This window comes from Alexandromys fortis, unplaced genomic scaffold, assembly GCF_014885135.2.
Source record: "Alexandromys fortis isolate MF-2015 unplaced genomic scaffold, M_Fortis_MF-2015_v1.1 scaffold_192, whole genome shotgun sequence".
NCBI classification, from domain to species: Eukaryota; Metazoa; Chordata; class Mammalia; order Rodentia; family Cricetidae; genus Alexandromys; species Alexandromys fortis.
The window spans coordinates 2,513,356-2,533,149 of NW_026068071.1; the positions used below are offsets into that span (position 1 = coordinate 2,513,356).

General features: G+C 37.3%; 1 protein-coding gene across 8 annotated transcripts in view; it reads left to right on the top strand.

Annotated features, from left to right (window-relative positions):
- Positions 1-19,794, top strand: part of Mid1 (midline 1) — a 341,636-nt gene that overhangs the window by 281,599 nt on the left and 40,243 nt on the right. For all 8 annotated transcript variants that reach the window (XR_007588531.1, XR_007588532.1, XM_050121020.1 and 5 more), the window contains exon 4: positions 17,241-17,348. Coding sequence is in view for 6 of the 8 variants with exons in the window: in XM_050121020.1 (XP_049976977.1) it covers positions 17,241-17,348 (108 nt within the window). In the remaining 2 variants the exon portion in view is untranslated. The remainder of the gene's footprint in view (positions 1-17,240; positions 17,349-19,794) is intronic.

Consider the following 19,794-nt stretch of genomic DNA (forward strand, 5'->3'; position numbering starts at 1 on the left):
ACACACACACTACCAGCATTGAGGACTCTCAGGCAGTAGGATTGTTTACAGCCAGCCTGGGCAACATAGTAAAATGCTGACTGAAAAAAAATGGAGGGAAAATTAATTTAAATTAAAAAAAAAGGACTAGCTTCAGAACTTACTTTTTTGTAGGTTAAATATAGATTGCAGCTCTCGTTACCACATTCTCCTACTGATTGTCATTGAAAAATCAGAAAACGTATTTTATTGCTTAAAAAAATACATGGAGTCATTACTCTTATTTTTGTAGCAAATATAACACATTGTAAAAGACCACTTGGGGGAATTGTTGGTGACAGCGACTATCAATCTATCCTGAGATAGGAAAGGAGAACAAGTAGAAAATTGTGACCAATTGCCATTGTTTGGGGAAGATAGAGGCCCAACTGACTGTCTTTGTCCAAGGTCTAATCCAGCAGCTTGTCAGTGTGCTAGCCTTGGCTCTTGATTAATCTTGCCTTGTTTCTAATCTCCTTAAATTTTTAAACTATTTGTGTGTGTGTGCCTGTGTGTATATATGTGTGTGAGTGAGTGTGTGTGTTTGTACATATGTGTGGGTATGTATCTCTTACAGGGCTATCAGAGAACAATTTGTGGCAATTGGTTCTCTCTTCACCATGTGGATTCCAAGGACGGACCTCAGGTCCTCGGGTGCAGCAGCAAGCTCCATTACCAGACAAGTCATCTCTCTGGCCTGAAATCACTTTTCAAATTCTCTGTGGCTCTTTTATTTTTCTCCCTTAGTTTTTCCTTCTTTTTAAATGATGTTTATTTCTTTAACTGGCCTTCTGTGGCTTCCAGTATTGGCATATTGAACAGCAGACATTTTGTGAGTGAATTAAGCATTTTTAACTAGATTTCTGCTCCAGTAGTGGGCTGTATGAGTTAAGAGGAATGATGGGGATGGGTTATCTTGAAAGAAAGATGGACATTTTTGCTTCAGTCCATTGTGCCATTTTCTATTGTGAACACATTTTCTCTTGGTGGAGAAATTGGCAGTTGCTTCATCCAGAACATTGGACAAAGGCCAACATCAAAATACATACATACACACGTTAAAACACATACATGGACACAGACATATATACAGAAAGACACACACGCACACACACATACACACACACACTCACACGCACACACACCTGCCTTTTAAGTCTCATGGACATGTTTGTGATCTGGATGAAGTAGATTCTGCTGTGGGCAACTTGAGTATCTAAAGTTGTATTCAAATTTTAGTTCATTGCTACTTGCAGAGAAGAGTCAGGTTCCCACTCCATTTGGCACCTTGTAAAGATGTTGTCAGGGATTATTTAGTTAAACTCTGGGTCTTATTAAACCAGACCATCAAGCTCCCATTCATGCAAATAGCTCTAAAAATGTGACAAGGTGATGGGACAATTGTTAGCATTCAGAAACTATTGTGGCCACTGCTATAGTGAAATAATTTTTCAGCTTCAAGTCTTAGGTTTCCTGTGACACAACTGCAAAAGAACTGTCTACTGTATTAAATCTCATCATTTCAGATCAACTCTATCTGAAATGTCTTGGGTACATTATGTACATCACTTTATGTAGTTTCTGCCACCAGGCTCACTACAATTAAAAAGTCATGAAGAAAACCTGTTTTTCTCGGTGTGAATTAAAGTGATTGCTTGTAAAAATATTATCCAGCACATACCTGTACTCAATGCTTTTGGGGTAAAAAAATATTCATAAGAGTCATTGGATCATTTTACTTTCTTAAAATTCGTGAGGAATAGAGAGAAGATACCAGTAAAACTCTTCTGGCATACTAGAATTAGAAAATACTTTTATGACTGAATGAAGATGAGCCTATATTGATAATGTTTTTATAACATTCCCAAGTTTAATCTTTCTAGCATTAAAAACAACATCCAAAACATTTATCATCTATTAGTCCTTCTAATTTGAGAACAATGAAGTTTTGTGTTAAGTATTCTGAATTCTATCACATGACTCAGAGTGGTGTTTGACCTTGCTAAACTGAATGTGGAATAATAGGCCTCAACTAGAGCTCAATGGTTGAGCAATAATAGGAAGGAAGAAAGGAAGAAGTGTGAGTTTTCTATTGCATCCTGATGAGGTCTCTCTACACCAAAAGGGAATTCTTTATAGTATCTTTAAATTATTTTGCATGCAACCTCATTCTCTTGACAAAGTAACCTATTTGAGTAGCTAGAGCAGTATAGATTTTTCTGGCATGATATAAAGAGTACTAGGAATAAGGAGGCACGACAGATGATTCTGTTGGTAAAATGCTTGACCTACAAGCATGAAGACCCAAGCTTGACCTCTAGCGCCCACACAAAAGCAACACATAACAGTACACATCTATAATCTCAGTGTCATGTGGGGCTCAGTGTAAATAGAGACAAGCAGATCCTTGGAGGTTGCCAGCTAGATAATCTAGCTGAGTCAGTGAGCTTCATGATCAGCGAGAGGACATGTCTCCAAAAAAGAAAATTAAAAAAGAAGAAGGTGAAGGAGAACATATGGAAGGGTGCCTGACATTGACTTGTGGTCTTCACAGGTATGCTCACACACATGTATATACAAATGTATACATGCAAAACACACAAGGCTAGTATGAAAGTTGGTGTACACTTTAAAATGGTAATTACAGTTAGCTGTAACTCAGCGTTCACATAAGATGAGCTTAGCTTAATGGATTCAGATGAGCAGGTCCGAGATGAAAGAAGATGACCATGATGAGCAGGTAGAAGCTCAGCTTCCCCATGGCTTGCTCCTGTTCAGTCCATTGACAAATAAGCATGATCACAATAAGCAATAATCATTGAGCAACTTAGCCAACTTTTTTAAAATATTTATTTATTTGTTATGTATACAATATTCTGTCTGTGTGTATGTCTGCAGGCCAGAAGAGGGCACCAGACCCCATTACAGATGGTTATGAGCCACCCACCATGTGGTTGCCGGGAATTGAACTCAGGACCTTTGGAAGAGCAGGCAATGCCATCTCTCCAGCCCCTTAGCCAACTTCTTTTACTTCTATATTTAATATATGCTTTCACTTATTTCCCTCTATTAATCGGTACCAACATGTCTTCTATCTGGCAATCAAGCCAAAATTATCCTTCTGTGTAAAATAATTATACATTATGAGAAACACAGGACATGTCATCTTGTACCCTCATTCTACTGGCTTCTATTTTTAATTGCCAAATGTAGGAAAAACTGAAGCGCTTTGTTCTCATTTTGAAAGTCCACATTAAAGTATTTGAGGCACGTGTATAATATTCTCACTAACAAGAGTGCCACTGTAGCACTGCTTATTCTTGTTTCAAAGAGAAATCGGAGTTGTGAAATTCAGCTATTTAAATGACTTGATGCTGCCACTGAGTGCAAAGAGCTCCCAGGGAGGAAGGACTCGCAAAAGATCTATAACCAAGTGTGGCAAGTTCTAAGCCTGGGCATGTATGGTAGAACTTCCACGCTGCTTTAAAAACTATTCTACTAGAAATAATATCGAGTTCCTGTCTAAAAGGTGATAAAACTCTCATGAAGGCATAATTTTCTTAGTAGGCAAGGTATTATTAGGCCTTTAATAATGTCCTTCTGTCTATTTTCAAAGGATTGGGAAGACATTGCGCCTTCATGAGTGTTGCTATCAGGAGAATATTACTGTATAAAGTTGTTGAATCTCCATAAGCAAGTATATATTAGGGAATAGGGGGAGCAAAAGTAATGGGATATATATATATATACATATATATATATTCTAAAAACAATTATGGCCTCTTGACAAGCTCTTATACTCGCTTTCTAATATAATTATCTCAATAGCCTTTTCATGTAAACATTATTATATTGGCCGTAGGTACGTGGCTTGAAGCCATACAAAGCAAAACAAAACAAATATCAACTAATAGAGAATGAGTTAAGCCAGTCATGGTGGTGCACACCTGTAATTTCCCACTCACAAGAAAGAAGCTGAAGAACCATGACTTTGAAGCCATCCTGGGCTATATTGTTAGTTTCAGGCCAGGTTTGTCAACAGAACAAAGTGAGGCTGAGCTAAGAATCTGAACGAGAACGCGTATGAAGTTCACTTCCACCATGAAATGTAACTGGAGTAGTAATTGAACTACCCAAGTGGTGATATGATAAAAGCAGTGGTTAGAATGAAAGATCCCTGGGAAAATTCTCACTAAATTATGTCCATTAGACCTTCACAAAGGTGCAGCAAGTACACAAACACAGCTGCCGTGCCAGTAGAATCAAAGAGCCATCAGTTCTGAAGTAGGCTTAAATCTTTGGTCATTAGCCATTGCTGTGGTTACCCCAACTTCTTTGAGATGACAAATTTGCTTCCTTTAAAGAGTTTTTCATTCTCAAAAGGAAGTTTAACACATGTGTATAAAACAAAGACCTACATAATACCATAGAGTTAGTATTTTATGCCATAATTTAATATCAAAGCATTTGTATGTCAATAATGTATAGCATTTAAGAAATAATACTTTACAGAAACTTGAAAAATTTGCTTTCAGATTCCAAATGATAACATAATGTATTTAAATCTGTGATTTTAAGCTGGATGTCAAAGCAATGCTGAAATGCTCCCAAGACCTTGGCTTTCACTTTACAGTATCTCTAACTTTAATTTATGAGACTTACAGAAAGCTGCTTAAAGTTTGGGAAAAATAAACTTTTTAAATGTCTCATTTCATCATTCTAAAAATTTGAATTGATCATAAAGTAAACTGAACATGAAATTTATAAATGCAGTTTAAAATGTTCCAGGATTTTGTTGTTAAATTATGAGCAATGATTGTTTGGGGTGAGCATTGCCTGGAAGTAAGGATTGAGGGTGTTTTGTCAGATTATGAAAATGTCTTATATCTTGGTTGTGTTGATCATGAAAATCTGCTTAGGTATCCCTTAAAATATGTGTATTTCTTTGTATGAGAATATTTACTTCATTTTTAAAAGAATTACCTTACTTAGCTGATCTCTACATGGAATTGATTGTTTAATGAAGTTGAGTCTGGCCAGCTTGAGTTAATCAAACACTGACTTAAGGACTCCCTGTGAGTGATTGTTCTTGGTTTTATAAATTGTATTAGATTTATAAGTAGATAATGAGATTTATTTAAAAGCTTAAGAAAAACTATATAGTTAATGACTTGTGTAGATGCATTCCTTGTATAAAAGTTCCCATGGTCTTGTAGTCCATGTGTAGGTCTTTCCTACTTGGCAGGATTCCTTGGGAAGTATGCCAGGCTTCCTAGGATGCCTAGCAAATGGTATAATATCTGCCAATGACTCTTGGTGCACTAATAGCATTTTCCAAGGCATCACCTGCATCCTTCTGTCTGCCCTCCAGCATTAGCTCATTTGCATAAATCTGCATGCCAGATAAATTGTTACTCTAAAGAGCAGAAAAGGGCCTTTCTTAAAAACATTATTCTCCACCATGGCAGATTTTAGTAGCTTTTGGGTGATAAGCATGCCTGCCAGACCCTTACCCAAACTGAGGGATATGGCACAGGACAAGGACAGGAGGATGGAGTTAACGAAGCAAAGAACTGGGAGGCAGATGTCCATCTGGGGCATTCTGGAGTCATGAAGAGAGCTCACAGAGAATCTTCAACCCCCTCACTGCAAACCTGTACCTTTCCTTTTGATTCACTAAATCAACGATTCTCAACCCATGAGTCTCAACCCTTTCACAGGGGTCACCGAAGACCATTTGAAAATACAGGTATTTATTTATATTACAATTCACAACAGTAGTAAAATCACAGTTATGAAGTAACTAATGAAACTAATATTATGGTTGGGGGTCATGACGACATAAGGAACTGTATTAAAGGTAGTAGCATTTGGAAGGTTGAGAACCACGGCTCTAGATAATCTCACAAAGCTCTCTAGGTTCTAAAATCAAGTCAATAAGGTTTGCTTCTGGTATCATCATGGATATGCCGGCAACATATCCTTCAATAAGGGAGAAACAAAAGCAGCTTAGTTTTGTTTTGCTTCCATTCCTTTGCTGCTGAGACTGTTGCAAGGATCTCTTGAAACCACTAGCTTCGATTTCCTTGCAGTCTGGAAGTTGGTTGCATAACAGGCTTAATTCCTTGGCAAAATCAAAATATGTTCTGAACAAAGGTGCAGTGGTTCTCAGCTTCTAAATAGGGTTTGCATGGGGGGAAGTATGGGATTGTTGGTTTTGGTGCAAATTAGTTCTTCTTTTAGTATATTATACGAAACAATGATACCAAAGAGATGCCATCCTAAAGGAAGATGGATTCTGTGTGTTTTTTTTTTTTTTATGCACTTTCCATTACTATGACCTATTGTGTGTAATAGAGTGGGTTCAGGTAGATAGTAGCAACAGACACTCCTGTAAAAGAGGAGGCACGTAAAAGCTAGCCTGGAATCAACCTCTGGCTACTGAAGCAAAGAATCACTTTAATGTTTGCAGAATCAAATGCTTTTTCCCTTCTGCTTTTCATGAAATGGCCTTAAAGAATTCCTCTTGTTTGTGGTTTCAAAAAAAATTAAAACTATGCCAGTGAAGCCTGCCTTTAAGGGTTCTATTAAACAATAAGAAGGCTTTGTTCTTAGCTATAAAATTAAAGCAAGCAGTGTTTCCACTACCTGGCAGGATGCCTTCCCCAGCCCCTGCCCAACCTTGATCCTCGCACACTTAACAAAGCCTGCTGTTTCCCAGGTAGGAAGGTGAGATGGCAACATCTGCCAGGCTTATATACAGAAATATAACTGACCTTTCAGATGATGGAGGGGTTGAACAACTGGGTGAAAAGGAAAGGAAGAGATAGATAGATGATAGATAGATAGATGATAGATAGATAGATAGATAGATAGATAGATAGATATATGATAGATAGATAGATAGATAGATAGATGATAGATAGATAGATAGATGATAGATAGATAGATAGATAGATAGATAGATAGATGATAGATAGATAGATAGATGATAGATAGATAGATAGATAGATAGATAGATAGATAGATAGATAGATAGATGATAGATAGATGATAGATAGATAGATGATAGATAGATAGATAGATAGATAGATAGATAGATAGATAGATAGATAGATTCAGACAGACAGGCAGATAAATGATAGACAGGGAGGCAGGCAGGTAGACAGACAGACAGGCAGACAGATTTTGAGACTGAGATTCCTTCAAGTGCTGCTCCTTAACGCAAATCTTTTTTTAAACAGTTGTAGTGCGTATCTTCAGCCTTCAGAATGATTGCTTTAGAAAGTCAATATTAATTTTACAGTGGGTGGGAATGATGGAAGCAAAGAGTCTTTAAATAAGAAAACACATACATATACATACATGAATACATGTTACACAAACAAACAAACACACAATGTTTTAATATGGCCGTTACCCAAATTTTGACAAATTGGTATAAATGAAACGCAAATACTCATATTTGGGTTGTGGCCTTGAAATAGGGAACGGCTATGGTCAATACAGAAAGCACTGCCAGACAGAGTCTATTTAGTTCTAAGACACTGGACCCACAGAACAAATAGGGTGAATGTGGCGCCAACTCCTTCTAGCTTCCTATAGAGCTGATCATATGAAACCATTGTAACAAAAATTATCTTCTAGAGCTAGCCTTAGGAAGAATGTAGAGGGCCAAGCAACAGTGGCACATGCCTTAAATCTTAGCACTTGGGAGGCAGAGGCAGGCAGATATCTGTCAGCTAGAGGCCAGCCTTGCCTACAGGACACCCAGGGCTGTTATTCAGAGAAACCTTGTCTTAAAAAAAATCAGAAGAATAGGAGGAGGAGTGTATGGCACCTATGGATGTCAGTGCCTTGTGATGTCAGTGCCTTGTGCATGTGGGACTTACTGAACCTGCCTCCCTTAATGTGGGGTTGTCTCGGCCTCTTCCAGAGAATTCCAGAGGAGAGTGAATCCCTCATCTGTGCTTAGAAGCCTTTGACTTGTTCCTGATAGGACCTGTTAGATAAATCCTTTAGCTGCAGTGATTCTCAGAGTTGCCTGTTGTTTTGAATCTTGAGTTGCCCGGAGTGAGCTTGGGTAGGCACACTTGGATGTCTTCATACTTTTCCTTGTCCACTTCCCCACTTCCCACGGATATTTCTTATCAAATATCTGTTCTTCCATTCCAGTCTTATACCATATTTCAGGAACAGCAAAATCATTGAGTGCATCTAAAGTGGAATGATACAGCATGAGTCCTTTTCCTGTTTGTGATCATAACTCACATATCCAATTTCTACAACCCATCTTCTATTTTGTTGTATTTACATCAATATAGATACTAGAGCTTGGGCAGCAAAGATATTCAGTAATCGTCTCTGTGCTTTGCCCATATTCTGAAGGGGCAACAGCCAGACAAGAGGATTCGTAGACAGCACTTATGGCTACTTCATAAAGATAGAACTGTGTTTACCTTTTTTCCAGTTGTACTTCCAAGTTCAAGTTTTATCAGTCATGTAATCAAGTCTGTTTCACTCCCTGGAAAGAATGCCGAAGAGCAAGAGCTAGTTCTCATTCTGAAGACCTTTACGGAGAAGCAGATGACAGCTCCACTTAACTAACACAAGCTTGACTAGAGAGTCATCTCTGTATTTCTCCATCATATCACAATACAGGAATCATGGTACAAACTGGAAAGAATGCCGCTTACCAAAAGGACAAACGCAAGTGCAAGAATGTGAGACGGCAGACCAGAAGTTTCCTTTTTCCATTAGGAATAGCTTCCTTGTTCTGAATTATGTTGCTTCTATCTTTCCTTTGACTCAACAAGCATTCGTGAGTTATTTTCACCTTCAAAAAAGCTTATTTTTACAAAATACACGTGCTGAAGATTACTTAACAGAACATTACTACTTTTCAGAAATATTATGAAAAAGATTTGATAGACAGAGTTGCACATGCTAGTTTACTGGTTTTTTCCCCTTTATTCAGTGTACCCAGCCCAAACGGAAGGGTGTAGAGCATTTGTTTTATAAAGAGTGTAATTAATAAGCTAAAGGAAGGAAGGAAGGAGATGATTGTTTTTGAATGAATTATGAGCAACACCTTCCATTCTGTTGCTTCATTTTGGAACTGCTTTCCACAAAGTTGCCATTAAACAACCCCGAATGTCTGTGCCGTTGGTGCCAAGAATGTGAGACCGAAGGCTGCAGTCATCTGAATGTATCCTAGGAAGTAGAGCACAGGAGGGTCAGTGTTTGTTATAAATGTAATAGAAGTCCTCAGGCCACAGTGGAGAAAGTATAAGCCAGGCACCAGTGGATTGTCACTTCAAAATGGAAACTTAGTAAATCAGTAATTGCAAACTCTTCATGACTAGAAGGAAGACAGTGAGATTGTACTGAGTATCTACTATCTCCCAGATTGTCCGCAGATGTTCTAATTAGTTTAACTATGCAGAAAAGAAATACTCTTAGAGAAATTCATGCTTTTAACACTTTTTTTGCTCTAAAACCCATGATCTATTCTCTATGCTGAAAGATGGCAAAGTATGACCCTAGGATCAGATCTTACTTGTCATCTCCTTTTGGTAAATAAAGTGGGTTGTTTTTTTGTTTTTGTTTTTTTTTGTTTTTTTTTTTTTTTTTTTTGGCACACAGCCACACCTATGTGGTTACACATTGTCTAGGACTGCATTCAAAACTACAATAAGAATTGATTAGATGCAAAAGGGTCCATATGGTTCATAAAGTTAAAATATTTACTTTCTACTGCTCTGCAAACAATGTTTCCCAACTGCTGCTCTACGCCGTGGGAGAATCTCCTCAGCCCATCCTCTCTCCAAACTCAGTTGCATAGGAGGCAACGTTTATGACATCCAATTGGAATTTCAAAGTAACTCCAAATTGTAGAGTTAGTCACCATGGTAACATGGCTTCCTGAGTTATTGAGCTGATGAAAGATGCAGATGTATTGATTAATGCTACAATTTTTTTAGCTAGACAGAGTAGGATGACTTGTCCGAATATCGATGATTTTCCTTTCTTTTTGTTTTCCCCTAAGTTCAGCAAGCTTATTTTTATATATAACACAGGGAAAGAAAATGGAATTTTATGTTCTAAGAAACAATGTAGTAGTGTCTTAGAATTATTTTGATTTGCATTTCCCTGATGGGAATGTACAGCTAGTGATTCACTTCAACACGACATTGCTGTCTCAGAAAAACATCTCCAGGTCCAGAGCTCTGACGTGTCTCTTTTAGCCTTTGGTCTTCATAAAGAATTTTACCATATTTGAAGATTTGGCTTTACTGAAAAATTAGCATCAGCATCAACAATTTGACTAGACATGTTCTGTTATACTACTCTTGGGAATAAAACTCCTTTGTGTAAAGTTTCAAAGTTTTAGGCATCAGCAGTGGCATTTTTGCTAGGCAGTTTTATTGCCTTGTTACATTTGTATTTTGTTTATAGGAATTTTATTGCTCTACTCACTATAGTGTGCTACCATTTTAATGACATCTTATGGCCTTGTTTATCCAACATTTGAGTTTCATAATCTTAGAAACCTCAAGTAAGGATTTACTGTGAGCATCCTGAGAAGCATTTTTAAATCCATAGCAAGCACGTAACAAACCCAATCTGGATATTTCAAATAAGGGTGATTGATCTCCTGTGGTCCAAAAGATTTTTTGCCATGGTGCTCTGATAACATATCCACAGTATCACTACTGTTACTTCCCACAAAAATCATTTCAGGAAGGGATTCTCTGTTTTAATCATGAAAAGCTATTATTGGAATTGAAAAAGTTCTAGCCAAAAAAAATAGTAATTAGAGTATATCTTAGTGATAGAAGGCTTGCTTAGCACATTCATGGCTCTGAATTCCATTCCCAGCATAACCAAAACTTAAAAACTAAATGAACACATTGAACATTAAAACTATGTCTCTGTATTGTGTCTTCTGGTGTCTACTCCTTACACAGAGAACCTGGGCATTCTCTCTCGACTACTTGAGCACGATCCACAAGTATCTGACTTTGGTCAAGAGACTTTCTGAGTAAAGATTATATGTAAACATATTAGATGTATTACAGTAATACCGTCTGTGCTTACTCAGTTCTCCTTGGCTCAACTTTATATACAAAGTGAAGTATTAGAATCCCTTCCATTGTTCTTTCTGGCAGCTCTGTCTAACTTCTGCCCTAGGGTCTGGAATGTTCATCACAGCCGCCTTTGGCAATAAAACCCACAGCAACCTCAAGGTCCTCATATTTCTCTTTGCACCTGGTCAGCAGAGCTCAGTGGGGCACGGAGCTGAAGTGTGTGCAGTTTTCTCCTCGTACCCTTTCTTACTGGCCAAATGTCAGTTTATCCACAATGGAATTCTCTCTCTCTCTCTCTCTCTCTCTCTCTCTCTCTCTCTCTCTCTCTGTGTGTGTGTGTGTGTGTGTGTGTGTGTGTGTGTTGAGTGACATGGGATAGCTAGGACATGCTTTTTCACAATGCTACCTGCTTTAGGTTTAGATGCAGATTTAAAGTTCCAGATGATTAGTATACAGAGACAAATGCTTTAGGGTCTGAAGTACAGCATCTACAGAACATCATATATAAATGTCGCCACCTTTCTCTAGGCTGCCTTAATTTGAATCAGTGTGGAATGATCAGCTTTTGATTTTACTGTAAGAAATGATTTTAGGCAAACATACAGGATAGATATATACTTTTAAAACTAACAAGCGGCAAGGTTAACAGTCTCAAAGAAAGAGTGTAACTGTTAAGAGGTACAATTTCAAGATTGCACTAATCGTATCCCTTGGGCTGTGTAAACCCAGGGGTCACTATTCTTGTAGAATTCTTAGTGCATTGAGCAATGCTCCTTTCTTTCCCTCTGGATACTCTGAAGTCAAATTTCCTGTCTCTAACACATTGACTTTATCCTGTCCCAGGCTTATTTCAGTGTTCCATCTGTGTACAAACAGGAAGCCATCTATCAAATGAGTGGATCCTTTTGGCAGGAGGAATTGGGAGGTTCTACTTTGAAAGACTGTAGGTGGCTAATTCGTTTCAACCAGGCATTGTCAAGTGAGAAAAAAATGAGGGTTTTTAAAGTGCTCTTAGCCACAACAAACAGATGCTGGTATGAATGTAGAGGTAAAAGGAAACCTTTATGCACTGCTGGTGAGAATGTTAAGTAGTATATTCATAATGAAACTAAGTTTGGAGGCTCCTCAAAAAAATTAAAATCAGAAGTACAACATGATCCAGATGTATCACTCCTGGTCATGTACCCAAAGGACTCTATATCCTACCATAGAGATACTTGCTTAGCCATATTTATTGCTAGACTGTTTACAATAGCCAAGCTAGAGAATCAGTCTATAGTTCCCTCTACAGATGAATGGATGAATTATGTGGTACACACATATAATGGAATTTTATTCGGCCATAAAAAAATGGAGCCTTACATGTGCTGGAAAATGGATAGGCCTGGAGATCATCAGAGTGAGTTAAATAAGCCAGACTCAGAAGACCCATTACCTTGTCCAATAGATACATATTAACACACGATTTTGAAAAAATAAAAGTAAGATTACTACCTAAAAGCAAAAAATAAATAAAGTGCACATTCGCTCAGTTTTACCTATGAGAAGTGGCCAGAGATTTTCTCCCCTTGATATTCCTTTCTAAGATTTCCATGAAATGTTTCTAAAGATTTTAAGGCCACACTTGTGTGAAAATTAATGATGGTTATACTTTGTACCATACATCTCACTTAGCAGTTAAATACAAGTCGAAAGAGCAAGTTTTAAGAAATAATAGAGACCATTTACAGACTGCTAAAGAACATTCCACAGACATATAGCTCAATTTTCGGTGTGTCTCTGTAATTAAATCCCTTTAATGTTTATATGTTTGACAAGGAAAAAAATTTTCAACTTCACCCCACCCCTTCTGTGAAATCTTATAATGCTATTAGACCATAAAACGTAGCAGGAGGACTTTTTACTGGGCACTGCTAACGGACTGGTCTAGAAAAATATAGCTAACACATTTATGTTATCATTGACTTCTGTAAGAAATTGTGTATATTAACATTAAAGAAGGCAGTCGCTATGCTGACAGTTGATGTGGAATGCTAAGCAATTACCAATGTGAGGTGGACATTAATGCAGAAGAGAGACATGCGGTACTGTATTTGATCTTTGGTCTAGGAGGCTTTTAGGTCATAGGTATGCTTTCGGCACTTACTTCAGTCTTCGACTTTCTTATTTCAATAAGACTGTAAATCAGTAAAAAGGTCATAGTCTGAGAAGCATCAAATGACCCTATCACTAGGAAAAAGTGGGTCAGCAAGTCTTTCCAGGCAAAAATCTTCTGCTATTCCTTGATAATGTAATTTCCCTACCTAATCTAGTCTTCCTTCTCCCAAAGTACTTAGGAGAGCTGTGAACTCAGTAAACAGGTGGAAAATAAGAGCATATTCTCATAATTTACTGAAATTGCGTTCTATCAAGCCACTATGAGCACTAAATTTCACAGTGGCGTTGTCTCTTGTATACATATGGCCATACAATAACATAATAAAATCCTAAAACTCATCTGATAGATTCCATTTTCTTTATTTTTTCAAGAGAGCAAAGGAGGCTCTGAAGTAAGGGGCTACCGTGAAACCACCACGGTATTGGGTACTTGATTGACATGCCTCCAGTCCAATGCCAGTGCCTCCCACATTGCCTCCATGCTATTGATACTTCTGCACAAAAACTGGCATAGAAATCAGAGGATTAGCACCATATCCCACCTCAGTTTTGGACACACAGGGCAACACACCTTTTTCAATGCTCTTTGTGAATGCAGTTGAAAGGGCCTCCTGTCCAGAGTTAAGGATTAACAAACAAAATGTTGCATACAGAATTGGCAGTGATTGGGGATGGATTGATGTTATTTGTTAGGAGGTTAGCCTGGATTCGGCATCAGTGAACCTCTGAATGACCTGTCTGCATCTTTTGGCTAGTTCCTTTTTCTTCCTCTGGATTTGTCAAAGAATTCTTCTCTATGCAATAAAGTGAATTCTCTTCTCAACCATGTTTAATCAAACTACCCTCTCTAACTTCTTTCCTATAATGGCCCAATCTTAAATTTTTATTTATTTTTTTGACTTACTCTATTTCATACACTTATATGTAAACATTGAAATAACAATGACTTTGTCTCTTTTTTAACCAACCATACAGCAATTGGAAGGCTGATTGGTATCATGCAGAAGCCCAGGAACTGTTTGTGAATGGACTGATGGATGACTAAGTAAATGTTTGAATGTGGTTCTTTCAAAAGAGGTGTGCCAGGTGTGTGGTAAGCATAGTCAGGACTTCAGCCAGCATGGCAATGGCTGTAGTACTTGAAGTTTCAGATAACAAACTGAGGGCTTATCAAAAAAAGGGGGGGGGAGAATACATTCTTGGTTTTTAGAATTGAGGTGGTCTCTAACTGGAGAAAATTAACTGGAGAGAGATGGAGCTAGTACTAAAGAACAAAATAAAACCAAGGGGTAGAGATGGTGGCCTTCAAAAGGAAAAGGGAACCTGTGGCTCTAGATTTAGAGAAAGTATATGCTAAGCCCGTGTGGGAGGTTCAAAGAGAGACAAGGTGAAGCCAGCCAGGCCTTTTAATTTCACAAGCTGACCTGACATTTGCTTGTCAACATCCCTGGAACAGTTGCAGTGAGTAGGCTAAGATGGGACAGATCCCAATTGTAAGCTAGAGTCACTTTTTCCTCATCTATCGATCTACATTATAAATCAAGTACTTTGAAAATCTAATTTCTCATTCCAACGTGGTCCAACACCAGGACATCCCATTTATCTCTATCTTATACTTAACTATAGTTTGGGGTAACTATAGTTTGGGACCAAAGAAAGACATTGATGACTCCAAAGTGGAAGTGCCTGTTGAGGAAAAAAGGGTTAGGGATTGTTTTTTTTTTTTTTTTTTTTTTGCATGTTTAGGTGGCTCCACGTGGAGCACTTCTGTCAGCCACAGTGATTTCTTTGTCAAAAGATAGGAATCAGAAATGAAAGCTAAAATCACACCGAAGACCTGCTCCTTTCCAAACCAAACCTGTGAGCTAGAAATGCCTGCTGACATCTGTCACCTTCACACTCAAAAGAAATGAAATCCAATCAGATCATTAACTCTAACACGATATAGTAAAACTGTGGAAAACTTCATTTTAGGAGAATAATTTTTAGAAATGTAGGATATTATCCAACTTCTTTTTGTCTACCTGTAAGGATATAAGAATGTTACAGTTAAAAAAAATTGTAACTTAATGAAAGTAGAAAAACAGATTCAACTTTTCTAGTTTCAAAGAAAATCTATATGTATTCTTTAAAGGAAATTAAAGAAAAATATGTGGCCTAAAATCGACACACCATGTTTCCAAATTTCTGGAAATAGTGTTCCAAGGTGATGATAATTGTAGTATCTGGTTTCTCAAAATATATTTGAGTCAATAAAATAGATCTCAGTACATATTTTTTTAATTTAGTAAAGCCAATTAATCCATCATAAAATGAGATCTGTACAATTGAGGTTCATGCTATTGTGACAACTGTAGGACACTTTTTAATAATTTGCAATAACTCAGATTTCAGTGAGTTTTGAAAGAGGAATGGATCTATTACAAGGAAGTGCACAAGTGAACCTGGGAGAAGGTTCAGGGACCTCATTGATGTTTGATCAAGAAAAGAATTTTAATCATTGCTACATTCCAATCATCTCACCTCCTCCATTCTAATATGTCTATGGGTCATTTCTTTTCACAGCTTAGTTAGAATTAATTACTAAATTATGTTGAAGTGAAAAAGAAAGTTAAGACATTGATTGAGAGTAGGTTTTAAGTAAATATTTAAATATAAATTTAAATTTACTTAGAAAACCTCCAGGGGGACTAAAAATGATGACATAAAATAATGGTAAGAGAAAATGAACCCACTGATTATGTCTTCCCTGAATATCAGTCTGACTTCTAAATTCTGTAGCTTTCAATCAGTTCTTTCTTTTGTCCTTGTTACTAAAACAATCATTTAGGCAATACTTCTGGGATAATTTAACATAGGACATGATGTCCCTTGGCTTGTTATAAATGGCTGGTGATCACTGTCTTCTCAATAAAATGTCTTGTGTTATCTTTATGTGGTATCTGTTAGTGATCAAGAATAAAATTCAAGGAATCCTAGGCTTCTTGAAAAGGGACATAGTTTATGTGAGCCATGATGACTGAATGTTTATCCTGAACTCACAGTAGTACTTCCAGCTTATTTCATTCATAAAGAATGAAATTATCTTAGCTCGTTACCAAAACCAAAAGAACTCATAGCTGGGCCTTGTCCTCTTTGTGAGATATGCTAGATTCATCAGTGCCATTGTCTTCCTGTGAAATTTACAGCTTCTCCTGTAGCCATACTAAAATAATAAAGCTTGTGGATGTTATCTCCATCTCCCGCAGCTGGGATTTCTGGGTTTCTGTCTGTGAATAAGCATTTCAGCGTGGTCACAAGGTGGAGGAAATAGCACAAGTGCGCTATTTCCCAAGTACAGTTGCCAAGAGTGAGCTAATTGTAACTCTCCATCCCATACAATGCATCTCAAAATTTCAAACACAGGCCATTCTGCATTGATCTACCTTTATATGAAAACGGTGTGCTTTCATTTGTACAATTTCTGTGTCTAAATACATCAGGAATAAGATTTAAAATTATGTCATAAGATTAATAGAGCATCAAGCCATCATTTTCTGATCTGTTACTTTACAGCTATTAAACCCAAACTTGAACATTTAAACCATGTTAAGTGAATAATATAATTTAAGCTGTTACACTGTTTTGGGGAAACTTCTGTTAAATATTTTGAGAATAATTTGTTCTGAATAAATTAATAAGATTAAGTGGTTTTAAATTTGTTTTTCAAGTTTACTAAGACAGGAATTACAAATATATTTCATTTCACAGATTGGATCCTAACTAGTTGATAAAGGCAAATCTGGATTAGCAAAAAGAGTGTTGCAACTGGATGGTGTTTTCAGCAGACACAAGTCAGGCAGACATATAGGACCTATATTTGCCATCCTTGCAAACAGTAGGAAGAAGAATTAAAATTTAAGGTGTATGCATTAGTCTGTTAAAAATAGCATTTAAATAAAAGGCCAAATGAATGCCATTTTATTTATCCTGTAGGTCAATGCATCACGTCAAGAAGCCAAATTGACAGAAGAATGTGATCTTCTCATTGAAATCATTCAGCAAAGACGACAAATTATTGGAACGAAGATTAAAGAAGGAAAGGTATGATTTCCTGAGCAGAAGATTTTCTATTTCCTACCTGGAGAATATATACTTCCATGCACATCTGCACCTTTGAAAATATAAAATCATACACTCTGTATTTTCCATAATTTCTTCTTAAGTATCTGCCTTAGTTTGTTTTGTGTGGCTGTGATAAAGCATCTGACACAGAGTACTGTATAAAGTAAAGAGCATTATTTGGTACATAGTTCTGGTGATTGAAAGTTCTGAATAGCATTGAACCGTGTTTGGTAAGTGCCCCAGTCTGTCTCTTACTAAGACCTTAGAAATTATTTGGAAATCATCCACATAATCCTGAACAACTTCACCTCCTCAACATCCTTAACCTAGATATCTACAAAGTTACTTTTGTATGGAAGGTAACATATTGAAAGATTCCCAAGGTACAACGTGGACCTCACCGAGAACCCATATTCTGACTGCAATGATACTTCAACATAACTCTCCAGCAAACATGCTTACCTTTACATAGATGAGGTTTGAATTTCTTGGCGGGCGGGGAGTTCCCCTTATGAGATATAGGATAGTGGTAAAAGATATTCCAGTTTTAGCCATGTTGCTATGTAGAATTCATTCTTTGAAGCACTCACTTCACTCCAAACATACACCATTAATAGAATTAGAATAAAAGGGGGCAGAGTGAAATAAGGGAACTATTTGCACAGAGCAGAAATGGGTCAAAAGTACAGTGTTACAACTGGCTCAAGGCACAGGCTTGGTCAAGAAGTGCATCCACAGTTCCAATGTCTGTGGCTAAAAATACTCTTGAAGTTTTGTTGAAACGATCTAGAATTGCTTTGGATCTGATGGAGGGCAGAAACCAGACTCGCACCTGAGTGCCATGGGCTGTAGAACATTTCTCATTCATTATAAGGGACTAGAAAAGATTATTGCCAATGTCTGCCTGAAATCATAGCTTTTTTGGCAAGTTTCAATTCTGGGATTTTGAAACATATCGGTTGTTTAGTGTGCTTGTGCCCCACTCATTCTGATATCACATAAGACAGGTGCGCCAGAGTCAGAGAGATAGGACAGGATCCCAGAGTGCGGAGCCCACAGGCCAGGTTAGGTGAAGGCAACTGTAAAACCATTAGAATAGACTGAGGAGGAAAGTGCAAGGTGTTATCTTCAGCTTCTTCTTTTTAAAACTGAAATGCTAAGCTCGGTTCCAAAGCAAACAAAGAAACCTTCAGCTTCTAAAGCTACAGCCAACAAAATCGGCAGCATTATCTTACCTCAAGTGTGATTAGTTTTGCAAAAGAATAAGCAAAAGACTTGAAAAAGAAACAGTTCAGAAATTTTAAAAAAAAAATAATTTTCATTTTAAAAGAGCAAGAAACATGTGAAACCACAGAGAAAGAAGAAACATTATGGAATGTGATAAACGAGCAGTTTTGCAGGTAAACACATGGACAGTTACATGACAGAAAACAGCTGCAAAAGTTTTGGCCTCCACTTGGAGAGTTCCATAAATATAGGAAGGGACAAAGGTGTCTGAGTGACATTCAAGCATGGCAGATGTCCATGGACTCAAAGATGAACCCAGATTGGTGTTTTAAATGCTAGTCCTAGCCATACTAGTGATTCATCACCTGGAGATTTAAAAACATTCGTTGCTTGTTAAAATGCAAATTACTGCAGCTCTGCCAATTACAGCTCATTAACTAGAATATTGGAGGATGTGCCCAGACATCTAGCGTTTTACTTTGAAAGATTCCCCAGTTGATTCCTCTGCATACAGTGTTTGAGAATCTCTGATGCCATTGTATACTGACCTATAATTAAAAGTATGCCCTAAATGGTTATCTCTAGAACATTCTTGCAGCTTCACAAGATGCTCTCATTTCCTTTTGTTTCAATACATACACAATTTAGCGTTTTTTTTTCTTTCTTGTCTTTGTATGTCACTTTTAATTTCCAATATCCTGGTAGAGGAGGGAGAAAAAAAGATGAAACTGAAGATCAGTCATTGTCACATTTGTAAAACATGTGGCCTCTACTTCACATATCCAAAGGATAATACAGTGGCATGTAATACATCCGAAAGAATATTTTGACATCATTTTCTTTTGTTAGAATTGTATCAAACATCTTCAATTTGGCCATGTAATTTAAATTATTCTTTACATTGTATGATTAAATATTCCATTTGTTTGGTTTGTTGTAGGGACTATTAACTTCTTATTCCTCCTGGAGTTTTCCTTTTCTCTGACAGTTTCTAATGGATGTTTTATAACATCCTGAATTAGACTGGATGGATGCCTTGGCCTTGCCTCTATATATAATGCTGCCAGAAGTTCTGTTCTATTTGGTGCAAAATGGTGTTATTTTATTTGACTAAGGTACACAGTTATCCCGATAGGAAAAAGAACAACCATTATAATGAATGATGTATTTTACCATGCTTGAGATCACATACTCCTGG